General features: G+C 32.9%; 1 protein-coding gene across 1 annotated transcript; it reads right to left on the bottom strand.

The window, feature by feature from the left end:
- Window positions 1-1,892: 1,892 nt before the first annotated feature.
- UBP25 (ubiquitin-specific protease 25) lies at window positions 1,893-13,924 on the bottom strand. Its single transcript, XM_068643299.2, is given in 11 exon segments — window positions 1,893-2,047; window positions 2,132-2,250; window positions 3,025-3,081; window positions 3,083-3,167; window positions 7,085-7,210; window positions 8,223-8,998; window positions 9,102-9,188; window positions 12,303-12,395; window positions 12,493-12,568; window positions 12,869-13,337; window positions 13,434-13,924. Coding segments are annotated over 9 exon segments (1,917 nt in total). The 5' UTR covers window positions 13,609-13,924; the 3' UTR covers window positions 1,893-2,047; window positions 2,132-2,250; window positions 3,025-3,051.
- Window positions 13,925-15,349: the final 1,425 nt, after the last annotated feature.

Genomic DNA, 15,349 nt, shown 5'->3' with positions numbered 1-15,349 from the left:
TCTTGCATTAAGAGAGTATTGGTGTGAATATAGATAATATTCAATTTTTTAGATTGGATAAGGGAATAGGGATGGGTATGAACATATCTTCTCCATCCTCGTCTCCATTTCATCCCTATTCGTCTTTACATTTGTTCCATTTTAAAGTTATTAAAACACTCATAGTTTATTAACCTAAAAAAGTATATCTTCACTATTGTCTTTGGTCCTTAGTTTTATTTCATTTGAAAAACCTTTCTTTATTTTTTTTTACAAAATTTCCATTCTCTCTCTCTTTTAATTGTTCGGTTTGTTCAATATCTACAAAGTTCACTTGAATCTCTAATGTATTTTTTCTCTTATAACAATTTTGACTACACATTTTTTTTTGTGAGAGTTTCATTTAAATTGTGTATTTCATTTCAAGAAACACACACCTCAATAACATTTAATTAAATAATTTATAAAACTATTATTTCTACTTCTTTTTAATTTTTTTATTAGTTTATTTTTTTCACATGAAAATGTTTGATTCTAATTTTAAGTGTTGAATCAAGTAAACATTTTCATACTTTGATTTCATATATGTAATTATTATTTTTTCCTTATAAATAAATAAAAATGTGTATACTTTTGACATTTAATCTTAAAAATATCATTTTTCATTTTTTTTATTGTAAAAAATTTAATTAATATTTAAAAGAGTAATTGATATACTCAATGAGCATAGTGATCATACCAAAGTTTCATGCTTGTTATTTTTTACGGTTTCTCCTTGCACCTCCATATCTTTTTCTGTCACCTCCATACAAAACATGAAAATACATTTTTATCTTTCTCATACCACCTCCATATAGTAGCTTACAGATTATATAATCCAAAAATACATTTGAAAAAAGACATCCAGATTACATAATCCAGAAACTAAAAAAAACTTCCAGATTATATAATTCGAAAAGTAATCATGCATATGAAAAAAGGCTTCTAGATTATGTAATCCGGAAGCTAATTACAAATTTGAAAAATGATTTCCAGATTAATCCAGAATATTACAGAGGAACATTTTTGAAAATACGAAAATTTATGGAGGTGAGAGAAGAAGGTATGGAGGTGCAGGAAGGAATAAACAGTCGGAATTTCTACTGTGAAAATTTCTCACACTTACCCATTCACATCCCTATATCTAATTCTATAGAAAGTTTGTCCCATATATCATAATCTAATTTATTTTTAAAATTATTAACTAAATACATATTTTATAAAATATGAAAGACTTCAACAAGTTTCCGTTCTAAATATTACTTTTTAGAAAATATATAGTTGTAAAAATACTTTTGATTTAAAACTGATTTTGAAAATAATTTAATTTTAAAACCCATATAAAATAAATTTATAAATACTTAAAAATATCTTCATTTTGAAAATATGAATTTTAATTTAAAATCCAATCAAATTGTTTAACAAATTATTTTTATTTTTAAATATAGATGAAATCATGGATGATATAATAACCAACCAGCTTTTTAAGAGGATGACCAATAACACAGGACTACTGAATTAGGATCTGCCATTCCTCAAAAGGATTATCAGGACACAGTGAATAGAACCTTTACATCAAGTGTTTTCTATATTTTGTATTTCTTTAGAGTAAGGTTTGAATGTAATAAATTGGACTTCCTTGTGGCCTAAAGTAGGAGGCAGAACTCTAGCTTCTAGAAACCTTATTGAGCGGCATACTTAAAGTCACACTTCTCATATTTAAGGACATTTAAAATTATACTCTAGATCTATGATTAGTGACATAAGATTAGAGAGTTAACCATGCTTAGTTTAAATTTGAATTTCCTTTCCTTAATCTAATCACACGATACTCAATTAATAGGTGTCGTCCCTCTTATATTTCAGACATTATATTTTAGTAAAGAAACTTTGTTTGATTGATTGATATCTGATTGCCGCAAAAGTTCTCTCTGACTAGAATGGCAGTGTAAGTGCAGTGGAGGTACAAAAGAGAAAAAGAAAACACAGTAACAACAATGTTTGTAATTGTAATCATGAAGACAGCATGCTGCAAGAAAGAAAGATATTTTAGTTTTTCTGTTAACATGGAGGTGCACCTAGTAATCATGAGTACAGAAAGAAAGAGCCTTACATATTTTACAGAAATGTCGCTTTTTTGGACAACAAACGTCACCATGATTGCTTACCTTTTTATCTTCATTTTCTTCAGCCACACTTGCATCATTTAGCCGCACAACTTCTTGCAAAACTCTAAATTTCAAGAACAATGAATGCAGACAAATTTTAGTTAGTCTAGAGGTTTTGAAATGAACGAGTAGTTTGAAGACTCATTTTGAGTGGATGAGTTTGAAGATTTGAGTGGAGACTCATTTTGTCGACCAAAATATTGACATTTTTTAACCAAGTTACTTAGTTGCTGTTGTTCATCAAAACTGAATCATAAATCTCACAATTTGAGGAAGTTATGGTTTTTAAGTATATACAGTTTTGGATGGCGCATGTATCACTAGTCATGCACAGCCAAATTTTCGGTGCAAAATTTGTTGAGCAATTTTATAGAAAATTAAGATTCTGCTCCAGTACACATGACAAAAATAGATTGTACATAATGAATATAATTCCTGGTATGCTCTCCTCAAGATTCAATACAACTTCACAGCCTATATAGAGAAAGAAAACTTATGGCAAGACATGAAATCTGAACTTCTAGCTCAAATATGCATGAAAGAACTAGAAGCATAACAAAGCCAAGCTTCGGTGATAACAAGTCTCCATATTCTCCTGCTCCTATCGCCAGAACTAGCTCAAAGAGTTAGTATGTCACAAACCCAAACTAGTATCCCAGTAAGGGTACCACCATCACTACAATAATTAGTAATACAGTGTGTATACAACACGCCTCACTATCAAGACAAGATCAACATGCTGCAATATTTTCACAATGATAAAGAAACTATCAAATCACTAATTGATTTAAAGACTTACAGAACAGAAAAATTGCATAAGCATAAACAAATAGTTCACCTCGTACGCATGCTCAGATCAAGGTCCTTAAAACTGTATTGTTTTCTTGGATAAAGGATTGGATTCGTTCAATCATATCCTTTCGCAATGACTCAGGAATCTTTGATTTGAAAGCTACCTGCGCATCTCTAATTAACGACTTCCTGCATTGCTCGTAGTGCACATCCAAGGATTAAAACCAGCGAGTCAAATCACAATTATCATTGTACATATGTTAAGAAATGATAAAGGGAACTTCCAATTCTTAGTTGCCAAATTAATTATTAAAGAACAAAGTCTCGAAAGAAGTTCTCCTTGAATGAGTATTGTATCAGACTAAAATGAGTATTATGCGATTTCGTTCATAGATGTATTGCATTTCAGGAAATGCAATCTGCAATTTCAATGAATAAAATTGTTCTAAAGCACATATTTGATGATTTAGTTTTTCTATAATTATTTGACTTTTATTCAATTATTATTATTTGGTACTCTGATTTCATATTTATACAATTATAATTTCTTTCTTAATAGTTATCCAATTATAAAAAAAATTATATTTGACATTGAAGGTGTTCTAAAGCTTTTTATATCTTTTTTACCTGAATCATTGATAATATTGTGTTTCCTTTGCTGTGATATGATTTATTTATTTTTGTGAAAGATCATTAATATTTGGACCAATACAGAGGCATGTACAACTCTTTATTTAGGCATATATAACTCTTTATTTTCAACTGGAGAAGGTGTTCTCTTAATGAGAAAAGAGGCACTTAGGATAACATCACCCCAATAATGTACAGGCATATTTGAACCAAGCAATAAGGTATAAAACAAAGAGATGTTGCCATAAATATGATCGTATGCACCTAGGTCAATTATTCATGAATTTTGACTCAATTCAAGTTGTTGACAAAATAGGAGTTGTAGATGATTAGACTAGGTTATTGGATTTCAACCTTAAATATTCTTGATATACTTCATTAGAGAACTTTGGCTCAAAACCTTTTGATTTGGAAATATCGGATGCCTCGTCAAGAAAGTCTATGTAAAGAGTAACAATTCTCTTGAGGGTGGCCCATTCTTTTACAACGTGCATTGAGGACATCATCTACCACCACACACTCTTTTAGTGCCACGACTTCCTTTTCCACAAGTAGAAATCATGGCAGAAGAGTGAGCGGATTCTTGAAAATTTTTACTCTTTTAAGAGTTGGAACACGAAGGAGTCGTGTTGTGAAGTTTTCCATAGAAGGAACTTCTTGACCAGTTAAAATGTGATCTCTAACATGATCAAAATCTGGATTCAATGCACAAAGAATCATAACCATATTAAACGTATCCAACTTCTTTGTTGTCTCATCTAATGAGTCAATTTCCAAGAACATCTTCAATTGCTCAACAATTGACTAAGCTTCAACAATAGAAGACAGCATGCCATCATCAAACTACTAGAAAAGCCAATCGATTAGCCAAATTGTAAAGATGTTCTCATTCACAAAAACATTTTGGACCTTTTTATAAAAAGAGTTACATGTTTTAAATGGCCTAAGAGTGGTCAAAATATTAGGTCCTACGGATTGCAAAAGAGCACAAAGCTGAAAATTAGTTCTCTTCCACTGTTGAATTTGATATGGAGGTATTGAACTCCCATGTTCTAAATGATCATGGAAACCTACGCCAAGGAACCAAAGTTCAACTAAGACAGACCAAGATAGGTAATTTTTTCCATTTAATTTCTTAAAAGTTATCCTGGATAAAGAGCAGATAGTTCCTAAAGACATGTTGAACAAGGTAAAGGCAAGGTTTAGTCCAGCAATGCAAAAGAGAAAGAACATAATACAACCTAAGGCTTAAAGTGAGAGAAATTGTGATCAACACTAGAAGACTCGCATCGGTACCGAAACAAAAGATGGAAATGGGATCAGAATGCTCCAACAAGTTGAACGGTGGTGAGTCAGAAAGATTCCAACCTCTAGAAGGCAGCACATGAGACGCATGAACCTAGATTGGTAGAGAAGGTGACGGCGTGTCAGTTAGAGTTTGGATGCATGACCACTGAGATTGGGTAATGCTTCTCAAGGAACACCGAACCCAAGCATCAGAGGACAAAACTTCAGCGACAAACGAGCACAGATAGTGATCGGATGACAATTCCTTTAACGGACAGAGACAAACAGAGTGGGATCAACCCGCTCAGTACAAACAAATTAGAAATGAATTTGAGAAAGTGAATTTCCCTCTCTTGGATCTCATATTTATAATAACTTTTGATATATCAAATACAATGTAATGTATGAGAGAGAGGAGAAAAGAATATGGATAGATATATCTAGGAAATAGGTACAGTACAAAGTACACAACACATTTACAATAAATTCTATTAAAAGTTATTTTTTCTAACAACCTCAAATATGTCTCTTTCACATTGTAAACCCCTCCTTGAGTGGAAGCTTACGGTTTTTCAAAAATATTATATGGATTGTAAATAGCAAATTACTAGGACAAAAAATATTCTCAATATCACCAAAGTAATTAAAAAATATATATCTTCAGAATCTTCCTATTCATTTCAACACATTTTTATTTCCTTTTTTTAAAGATTTTAATTATTGCAAACAGAGATCAAGAGAATATAATTGGTGTAATTTTTATCAATAAAATAATTCTTTATTTTCTTACATGGTTCAAGTTGATATTAGAGTCTATTATAGTAAGGTTTGTTGGGTATATAATATTACGTCACCAAATATTGAGTCGTTGTCGGACCACCTACAAATAGTTAGTCTCACACTCAAGATGTCTAGTCCTTGGCGTGAGGTATGTTGAAGCTCCTACATCGACTAAAGATAGGGTCAAATGACAGTATATAAGTTAAACATAGAACCTCAAGAGTTCCTATTGAACGTAATCATAGAATTGGAAGTAAAGAGAGCTCTCCTATACTAGGAAAACTTATTTATTTATCACACAAGACCAAACACTGCTTAAGTAGTTATTGTGACATGTCAATTTATGCAAGATCTAAGAAAAAGACACATGTACGTAGCTAACAAAGGATTATTCTTTAGGAAATAATACATTTGACCGTGAAAGTCTACTGACGTGGAGAAGCCAAAAACGTGATAAAGTATCTCTTTCTAGTGTAAAAGCTGAATTTTGAGCCCTTACTCAAGTGTGTGAATCATGGAATAAGATCATACTTGATAACCTTAATATAAAGGTGGACATTCCTATGTAATTGTTCTGTGATAACAAGTCATCCATGATAATTGTCCATAATGTAGTCCAGTCCAACATGATAGGACCAAACATATATATTGCTCAACTTGTCCATTTCAATGCAATATAGAACTATAACACACTTGAGCTCCAATAATTGCAAGGTGAATAATATCCTATAGAATTTTATTTTATTTTATTTTGTTTATGGAACCCAATGGTATCATGTGATTCTCCTACATTCCTTCCCTTAAACCAAAGAATTAATTCTTTCAAACCAACAAGAACCAAAAAGAGGGGAAAATTGTAAAGAAAGAATGACTATGTATTTAGTAACAAAAAGAAATCTTCACAATCACTTAACCACAAATGCCAACCCCACCCCACATCACCCCAACCAAAAAGAATCATAGTTTTAACTTTCTGAACATTACCAACTAATTTATAACTAAAACTCCTCAAACTATAATGCATATCTCTATATTTCTAAAATTAATACACCCAACATTAATTCCATAGAAATCTTATATGAAGGTTACAACAAATTGATTCAAAAGTAGAATCCCGGGTTATACATGAAGTCCTCCCTTATGGTTATAAACAATTCTTTACTCTACCATCTCATGGTCAATCATACTTTTCTAATGCTTCATCACAACAAATAAGCTTCATTTTTAGAACACTACATCCCTTCCCCGAGCCTCTATAGTCACAATTGGAAACCAGTCTCTTATGTAATTAAAAGGTAATTTGTTAAAATGGTGAGTGTTATTATTCACAAAAATTCTGCAACAGCCACGTTTGTGGGTAATATCAATGGTTCAATGAATAAAGAAATCTAGAATATGATCAACTGTACCTTGTTTCATCTCCATTCTCTAAATTTCCATCTTGTACACGTAACTTCTTTATAGAACGCATAAATTCATAGACCACATTTGTCCAGCCGCATGATATCAAATATGACTTCACCTCTTTCCCAAGACTGAGTAATGTTTTGAAAACATGGTATCAGAATAAGGCATGTAATGAATATTTTAGAAAGAAAACAGCATGACTTGCACATAAAATATAATTCAGAATGGAAAGCTGTATAACTGATTGTTACAGGAAATATGTACATAAATGTTAACTGATTGTCACAGGAAATAGGCATATTTTGCTAACTTGTAAGTCATCGAGTTTGGGTGTGACCAATCACAAGCATGAAGATTTCAGTACAGTATAAATCTATTAACCATAAACAGATCAACATACTTTTAGCATGTCAGATATTGAAGATAGAAGGAAAGAGAGATAAACTATGCTATGAAAAAACTTTGAAGAACATCTATTGACATTAGTAATTGCAAAATGTTTCCTACAAATTGGAATGCTATAAGACTTGGATACCAAAATATAAGCGACAAGACCACTAAGCTAAAGGTGTTAGGAGACAAAAGAGAGGTATCACACTTTATCATAATAAGGAAGGAGAATTGGGGGCCTAACTAATCGATGACTTGGCATTACTGGTGTGGGGTGTGTGCACAAGTAGTAAGAGAGAGAGAAAGTATAGGAGGATGTAGGGAAACGGGAGGAGGCTGACATTGTATTGGACTTGGGGGAGAATTGGACACTTTATAAATTGCCCTATATCATTTTTGTTATTCTGCTATTGCTAATTGTATTCCCAGTTCAGAATCTCATTGGTTCTAGCTGAAACATCTCTTATTAATACAATTAGAGTAGGTTGTTCTATCATATTTTCCTGGTTCTTATCAGTATGATTCAAAATTTGGTATTCTCTTCCCCACCAACAAGATTATTGAAACAAAGCCTCAGTAAAAGTAAGATATCATAAATAAAAAGTCTCAATCCAAGATATGAAACGCAGACAAAAAAGTATTAAGATGCAATATTTACATAAATATCAGAATCATAAAGCATAGCAAGGAATCATCTAAAAAATCAGTGAACTATAATCTAAAAAAAAGAGTTGAAAATAACTGTCTTACTTGTCCTTCAGTTCTTGAACTCTTGCTTGAGACTGACCATCATGTGCAAGTAAAATGCATGGGTCCTCATGTACCTTTCTCTTATTCCCCAATATTTTGGGTTTATTGCTGAGGCCATTTTTTCCTAGCTTAAAGTTGTCAGAACCTTTCCCTGCTATTACCCTGTTTTTATCAGTATCTTCCCTGGGATCCGATTTTACAGAATGAATATCAACCATCTGATTATCACCGTGACCATTTGTAAGTGATGACTCCTTTCTTTTGAATTTGTCAATATCAACTTTATTTTTGTCAATACCATTCCTGGTGGGTAATGGTGAAGGATCTTTCTTACCATTTTCCAAAAAAACTGAATCTTTAACATGTCCATTTATTAATAAAGGCTGATTCCTAGAAACATCAACTTTCCCATTCACATTTACAGGAGCAGGACTTCTTTTGGAAGTAGAACTTCCATTAATGTCAAACTTCACTCGTGAGCTGGAAGGTACTTTAGCATTCTTAGCTACACTTGGCATATCCTTCCATGGAGATAGCTCAAAACTTGACTTTGCATACACAGCTTTCAGTGGTACACCAACCTTTGGGAATTCAGATGCTTGGTTCCCATTGGAATGAGGTTTTACACCGTTTGAAGCAAGAGAAATACTATTTGACACTGGCCTTTGATTAGTTCGAGAGAAAAAAAGAATGTAAACCTTTTCTGACAAAACTTCTTGCAGGGTTGCAACTGTTACACTAGAATCATCACAGCAATACCACCGACCCATTGCATCCTATGAACAAAAAGGGAAATAAGATTGGCACAATGAAAAGTTATTTAGGAATCGATGTAATAGCTACATAATTTGTGTACAGATAAACTAAAAATTAACAAACCTTTATATAAGCATAGTAGTGACCAGATTCGGGGGAGTAGCCTGAATGCACAATAGTGCCAAAGAGCTTATATTCTGGCTGTGGATCCTACATAATGATGCCCATTACAAAAGAAGCTAAAAATAATATTAAAACTGTGAGTGTGGGTGAGGGAAATATTAGAAATGTTACAAATTAGCAATGTTACAACATTTATTCTTAAAGATGCCAACCTGGGTTGGAATGTTCAACCTTTATTGGCCTTCACCAAGCAATTTATGTCTTTTTTACTGTAAGTGGCACACTAATAATTAGTAATTTAGCCTCTTTGATGTTTCGCCATTTAGTTCAACGTCCTAAATTAGCCACACCTTTTGCAATTAAATATTACCACAATGTATGTATGAGTTTTATATTCAAAGGATAATGGATTGTTCGTGTCCCACTGTCAGAAAACAGGTCAAAGCTTTTATATCTCACAAGCAAATAGACCTTGTGTATGCCATATCTTCCATATGAAATATAACTGAGTAAAGAAGCAATTTAGTGGGAAGAGAGACATTGAGTTGATACCGTGTGTTTCTGAGACAACACATACTTTATTTATATTGAGAAAATGGATCAAAAAAATAAAGAAAGAAATTTGATATGAATGATAATAAAGATATGATAAGGAATAAGTAAAAGCATTCCTACTAATACATACACAATCTATACATTCTTGATTATATAGAATTTGCTCCTTATTCCTTTAAGTAGTACACTCCTCCATAAGTTATAACTTATAATATGTATGTGTCCAGCTTGCTACAAATATGATCAATTCTCAGTCCTCTTAGAGAATTGATGAATATGTCAACCAATAGTTCACTAAAGTTCACAAATCTAGTGGTGATATTTCCAGACTCCAGTTTTTTGCTTATGAAATAGCATTGTATCTCGATATGTTTTGTACTCTCATGAAAGACATGATTAAAGATAATGTGTAATGTTGTTCTATTGTAACATATAAGGTGCATTTCAGAACTTTCTTAAAATTTAAGATATTTGGGTAGTTGTTTTAGTCATATGAGCCAACACGTGACTTTTGTCATTGCCCTATATTCTGTTTTTCCACTTGACCTTATCCCAACATTTTGTTTCTTACTTTTCCACGATATTAAATTACGTCCAACAAGAACATAGTAACCTGAAGTGGAGTGTCTATCGCTTCGTAACCCTACCAAGTTAACATCAAAATACCCAACAATTTGAGTATTTTCTTATCTTCATAAATGATGTCTTTTCCTAGAGAATTCTTAATATACTTTATAACTAATATGACTGCATCCCAATGGTCATGACAAGGAGAATTTAAAAATTGACTTACTACGTTCACGACAAAGGTGATGCTAGGATGAGTCACAATGAGGTAATTTAGCTTACCAACTAACCTTTTATTCCTCTCGAAATAAAATGCGATTCTCCTTGATTAGGTACTAGTTTTACACTCAAATCCATTGGTGTGTCTATAGGCTTATTAGTATTTAACATCCTTGTTTCTTCTAGAATGTTCAGTGCATGTTTTCTTTGAGATAGGATCAAATCATCCTTGGACTATGCAACTTCTATACCAAGGAAATACCCTCAAGTGTCCAATACTCTCTTTACCACTGCTTGTGATAACAATGTTGTCCAAATATACAATGAGATAGACACATCATTGGGGAGAATGACAATAAAATAGAAAATTATCAACATCATTTTGTATCATTCCAAGCTATTGGATGACAGTCCAAAACCGTTGAAACCATGCACAAAGTGATTTCTTAAGGCCACATAAGGACTTGCATGGGCAACATACCATAATACTGTAAAAAAAATTCTTATTGTACTAAAAACAAAATATATCAATAATTATTGTACTAAATGAACTATTTACCCATAATTGTTTATTATTTTTGTACCCTTTTGAATATTTCTAGCTTACAAGTAAGAGTCATAGGTTGTAGCCTTTTCCTAGTCTCATTCTCATTTTTTCATTATATATACATATGTATATATATAATACATAAGTGGAGGTATACTCAGTGGTTTTTGGTCATTCTCTAAATTCAAGTAGTCAACCTTCCAAGGTAGCCCTCTCCAGCCTATGAGTGGTAGCAACTCAGGTGGCTTTCCAAACGCACTCCCCCTCTCACGCCCAGAGCTATAAGTCTAGAGCACAGCAACTACCAATTCAAATGACCCTACAATAGATCTATGATTGGCTTTGATACCATCTTAAAAATTAGGACAAAGACTCCAACTCTAAACCATAAAATTGGTTTGAATGTTGATATTTCCCAAGCTTTATAACTTTTATTAAGACATCTCTAGCTATTGCTGCCATGACTGCGAACACTAGACACACCCCATTCAATGTTACAATAAGGCAGTCCAAAGAAGTCACAACTAGGATGAACCAAGGGTTTTTCACAATTAAAGCAGCTTTCCAACACTCCAACCTAAATCATGGCAAATGTAGGTAGCTCAACAATGACTCTAGGATAGGCTCCTATACCATATTATAATTTTGGTTTAAGTCTCACTCAACCTCAAAAACTAACTCTCAAGGTTGCCCACACTATTTTGGCTTATTGCCTGTATCACTAGTCCATGTGGCTCTTCCCTATGATAGAAACGTTTACTCTCTAGCATAAGTAAACATAGCAAATCATTGGAAGACTTCGGTTGAAAAAATTTCCCGTCCAATATTGTGGCCATTTTGGTTGAGTGAGAAAACAAATTTTGGGAGACCATTACAATGGATTACACACTTTGTATAATGTCCTAGAAAGCATGGAACAACATGACAGGCTCACACAAGACTATACAGTAAATCTTAAAAATTATAAATACAACTCAACTATAAATACAACTACACTATAAACAACGTACAAAAGCAATAAAAAACAAAAATTAAATTAAAAAGGAAAACAAATGTTTTCTGGTGAGAATGAGACATTGCAGACAAAATAAAATGCTATTATTCGCCTAATTATTGTCATATTTCCATCTATATTAGTGAAGAAGTATAAAATATATTTCTGATTATTGTCCAAAGCAAATGCTGGTATGATAAAGACACGACTACTATTAAAGTGACTACACTTCCTAAATGATGCCAACGAGTGCTTCCACATGAAAAAACTAACACACCCTTTTGTAGTGGTAACTAGTTCAAAACAAAACCAAACATACCTGGCTTGCTTTGCACATGAAGCTAGAAAGGACCAAAACCTCTTCAAATGCAACAGCCTTGTCAATCTTGCCACCCAATATGCCCTCAAATCTCTACAATCCAAATTTCATCAACACACTATCCTTCAAAATCCCAGGCCACCACCGATCTTAACAACCAAAAAAAACTAAATATATACATATAACTAACCTTTAGTTGTATCACAAGGATGTTGGGTGCTTGAAGTACGGACATTTGCTTCTTAGCCGCCACCAATTTCTTACAACTGAACATCAATCATTCACAGTATCATCCTTTCAACAATTAAAACCCACAAACGCATACAAAACAAATAGGACAAAACTCACATCCAATTCGATAGTTGTTTTCCAATCAGAACTATAGTTCTATCTCATGTCACATAATAAAGGTTTGCATTAAAGAATTATGCCTATTGTTGAAGTGAAACTGCAATTCTCATTGGAGAACAAAACACGCAAGACCTAAGGAACTATAAGTTTTTGTCCAAACATATATTTAAAAATCAAAAAATATACTCACGCACTTGTACCACCCGGTAACTTACCTATCACACTTGTACTTATTGTTGCCATCTAAAACCTCAGGCTGAAAGAACTTTTGCATGGAGTCTTTAAGAGAGTTACTATGGAAAACATCAAGACTAATATCCATTATCTCATCAACCTTATTCGACTCGTATCCACAGCACAGACACTTCACCTGGCTCTGCAAGGCGCCACCGAAAATCTCCTTCACAACCGTACTCCCGCCACCGTCTCCACCGCCGCCGCCATTAGCGTCTCCGCCTTTGCGGCGGAGCTTCTTGAGGCGGAGGCAGGTATTGTGGCAGGCGTCGATTACGTAGCGGAGGAACTCGTGCGCGTCCTCCTGGCGGCCACAACGGAAGTGCTCCGCGAAGATCCGGATACAGCTCTGGATCTTAGAAGGCGCGTCGTGCGAGAGATCCAATTTCAGTGAACGCGCAATCTGCTTCTCCAGTATACAGAACGGACACGAGGACGCAGAGAAATCACCTGAATTCAAAATTCGAAACGGAACGCAAGAATTAGGTCAAGGCGCAGAAATTAAACTAAAAATGAAAGAATAACGAGAATTGAATAGCCGGTTACAGAGAGAAGAGTGTTGGAGAGTGAGGCAGAAATTGGCGAGGGGAGGAGTGTAGGTAAGGCACTGGAGGACGCTGTTGAGGTAGCACGAGTTGCCTAGGTTACGAAGCCCTATAGGAGGACCGGTTTTGCGTTTCTGACTCAGGAGACTCGGCTGCCAAGTCATCTGCAGGGCCATCAACGCCGCCGTCCGCCGTCACAACGAACCGCTGCATTGGCCGTCGATTGGGGACTCAACAACCCTGACCACCGCCGCCGCCACCGCAATCGCATATCTCTCTCTCTTCGCGGGGTTCGGTTCAGTTTTCGTTTCCCTCTCTTCGGTTGTTAGCTGTTTTATTTCTCTTTTTTCTTTAATTCTTCTAGCGACTTCTTTGGTACCGAGCGAGAAGGAAATAATATTGCGGAAAAGAAAATAGTGTTCGCGAGTGAATAGTGAGAACTAAGCCATGCTTGCTGGTTGTATTCAAGTAGTACACAAGAAATGAATGAATGGGAAATTCTTGAGTTTCATTTTTTTTTAAGTTGCTTCAAGTTTCATTTTTCATATATTTCAAACTTATAGGTAATTTTTTAATATAGTTATATTAAAAGTTAATAAACTTATCACAGTGTTTGGAATTATTCTCTGTCCTTAAATATAAAATAGTAATACTAATTTACTCTTTTTTACTAAAAGAAATTGGTTAATGAAGCAGTGCTAATTTTTCTGCAATAGTGATAAATAATTTTAAAATTATCCTTAAATAATTAATGTATAAAGAGAATAATAGTAGTGATTTTAAATTTAAATGTAAAAATAATAACTAAAACATAATAATATAATTTTTTGTTAGAAATAATATATGTTTATGAGGTTAAAGAGAAAGAAAAAAAAAGGATAAAATTTAAGAGAGAAGTGTGAAGTAAATATTAATTGAGACTCGTCTTCGTTTACAATTAGATGTCTCCAAGATTTAAACTTTGATTAAAATACAAAAAAAAAAATCTAAGTTAAAAAAAAATTGATTTCATATGATAAATCAAAATTTTAAATTAAAAAAAGGTAGACATTAAAATTACGATATATTATTTAAAATGAATAAATAATTCAAAATAAAATACACAACACGCATTAATAAAGATGAACATTTTCATTAATAGTGAATATTAAAAGTTATAATATAATGTAAAAATAAATTTTGAATCTCTTTAACTTGACTCTTGAATGTACTTATTAAAAAAAAAATTGAATTGTTAGAATGGCATTAAAAATCATAAAAAATTTATCGTTATACTTTTTAATTAACTTTTCATTTTTTTATATTCTAGTTCACTAATAATATTTTTTAGCACTTTCATTAATTTTGAGTAAAACTTGTATTGTTTTTCTCACCAAATGAGTAACATCCTACCAAGTGCCCTACAGCAATGGGGCATGCCTCTTCTCACTTGTCTTTCTGTGAAATTTTAGTGACATGGCACTGTTTTTTCTTTTTAATAGCACACTTTGGACTATATTTATTGGGGTAGCACGGTTTTGGATGGAGGTTAGAATTTGGTTTTTGGATAGCTGAATTCTGACCTGTGATTAGCGCATATTTGGTCGGAATACCACCTGGTTTTGAGGTAGCTTGTTATTTCTTTTACTTTTTCAATTTAAAATAATGGGAAGGGGAACATTATACAAAAAATATATATATATATAAAGAATAATGAATTGAAAAGAAATATTTAGGGGGGAAATTGTAATTTATTTTAAAAAATTGAAGAAATTAATTATATTTAATAAGTGTGTAGGATTTAATTATTTAGACAGGTAAAAATTAGATAAAAAAATATATAGAAATAGATATGATTTAAACAATTATAAATTAGAAAAAAACTTAAACAAGAAAAAAATTGAAAAAAAGGAAATAAAATATTGTAAAAAAGGAATG

This window comes from Phaseolus vulgaris, chromosome 5 (assembly GCF_051622355.1).
Source record: "Phaseolus vulgaris cultivar YP4 chromosome 5, ASM5162235v1, whole genome shotgun sequence".
Classification (NCBI taxonomy): Eukaryota; Viridiplantae; Streptophyta; class Magnoliopsida; order Fabales; family Fabaceae; genus Phaseolus; species Phaseolus vulgaris.
The sequence above is the reverse complement of the archived record's forward strand: the minus strand, read 5'-3'. Positions and strand labels throughout refer to the sequence as shown.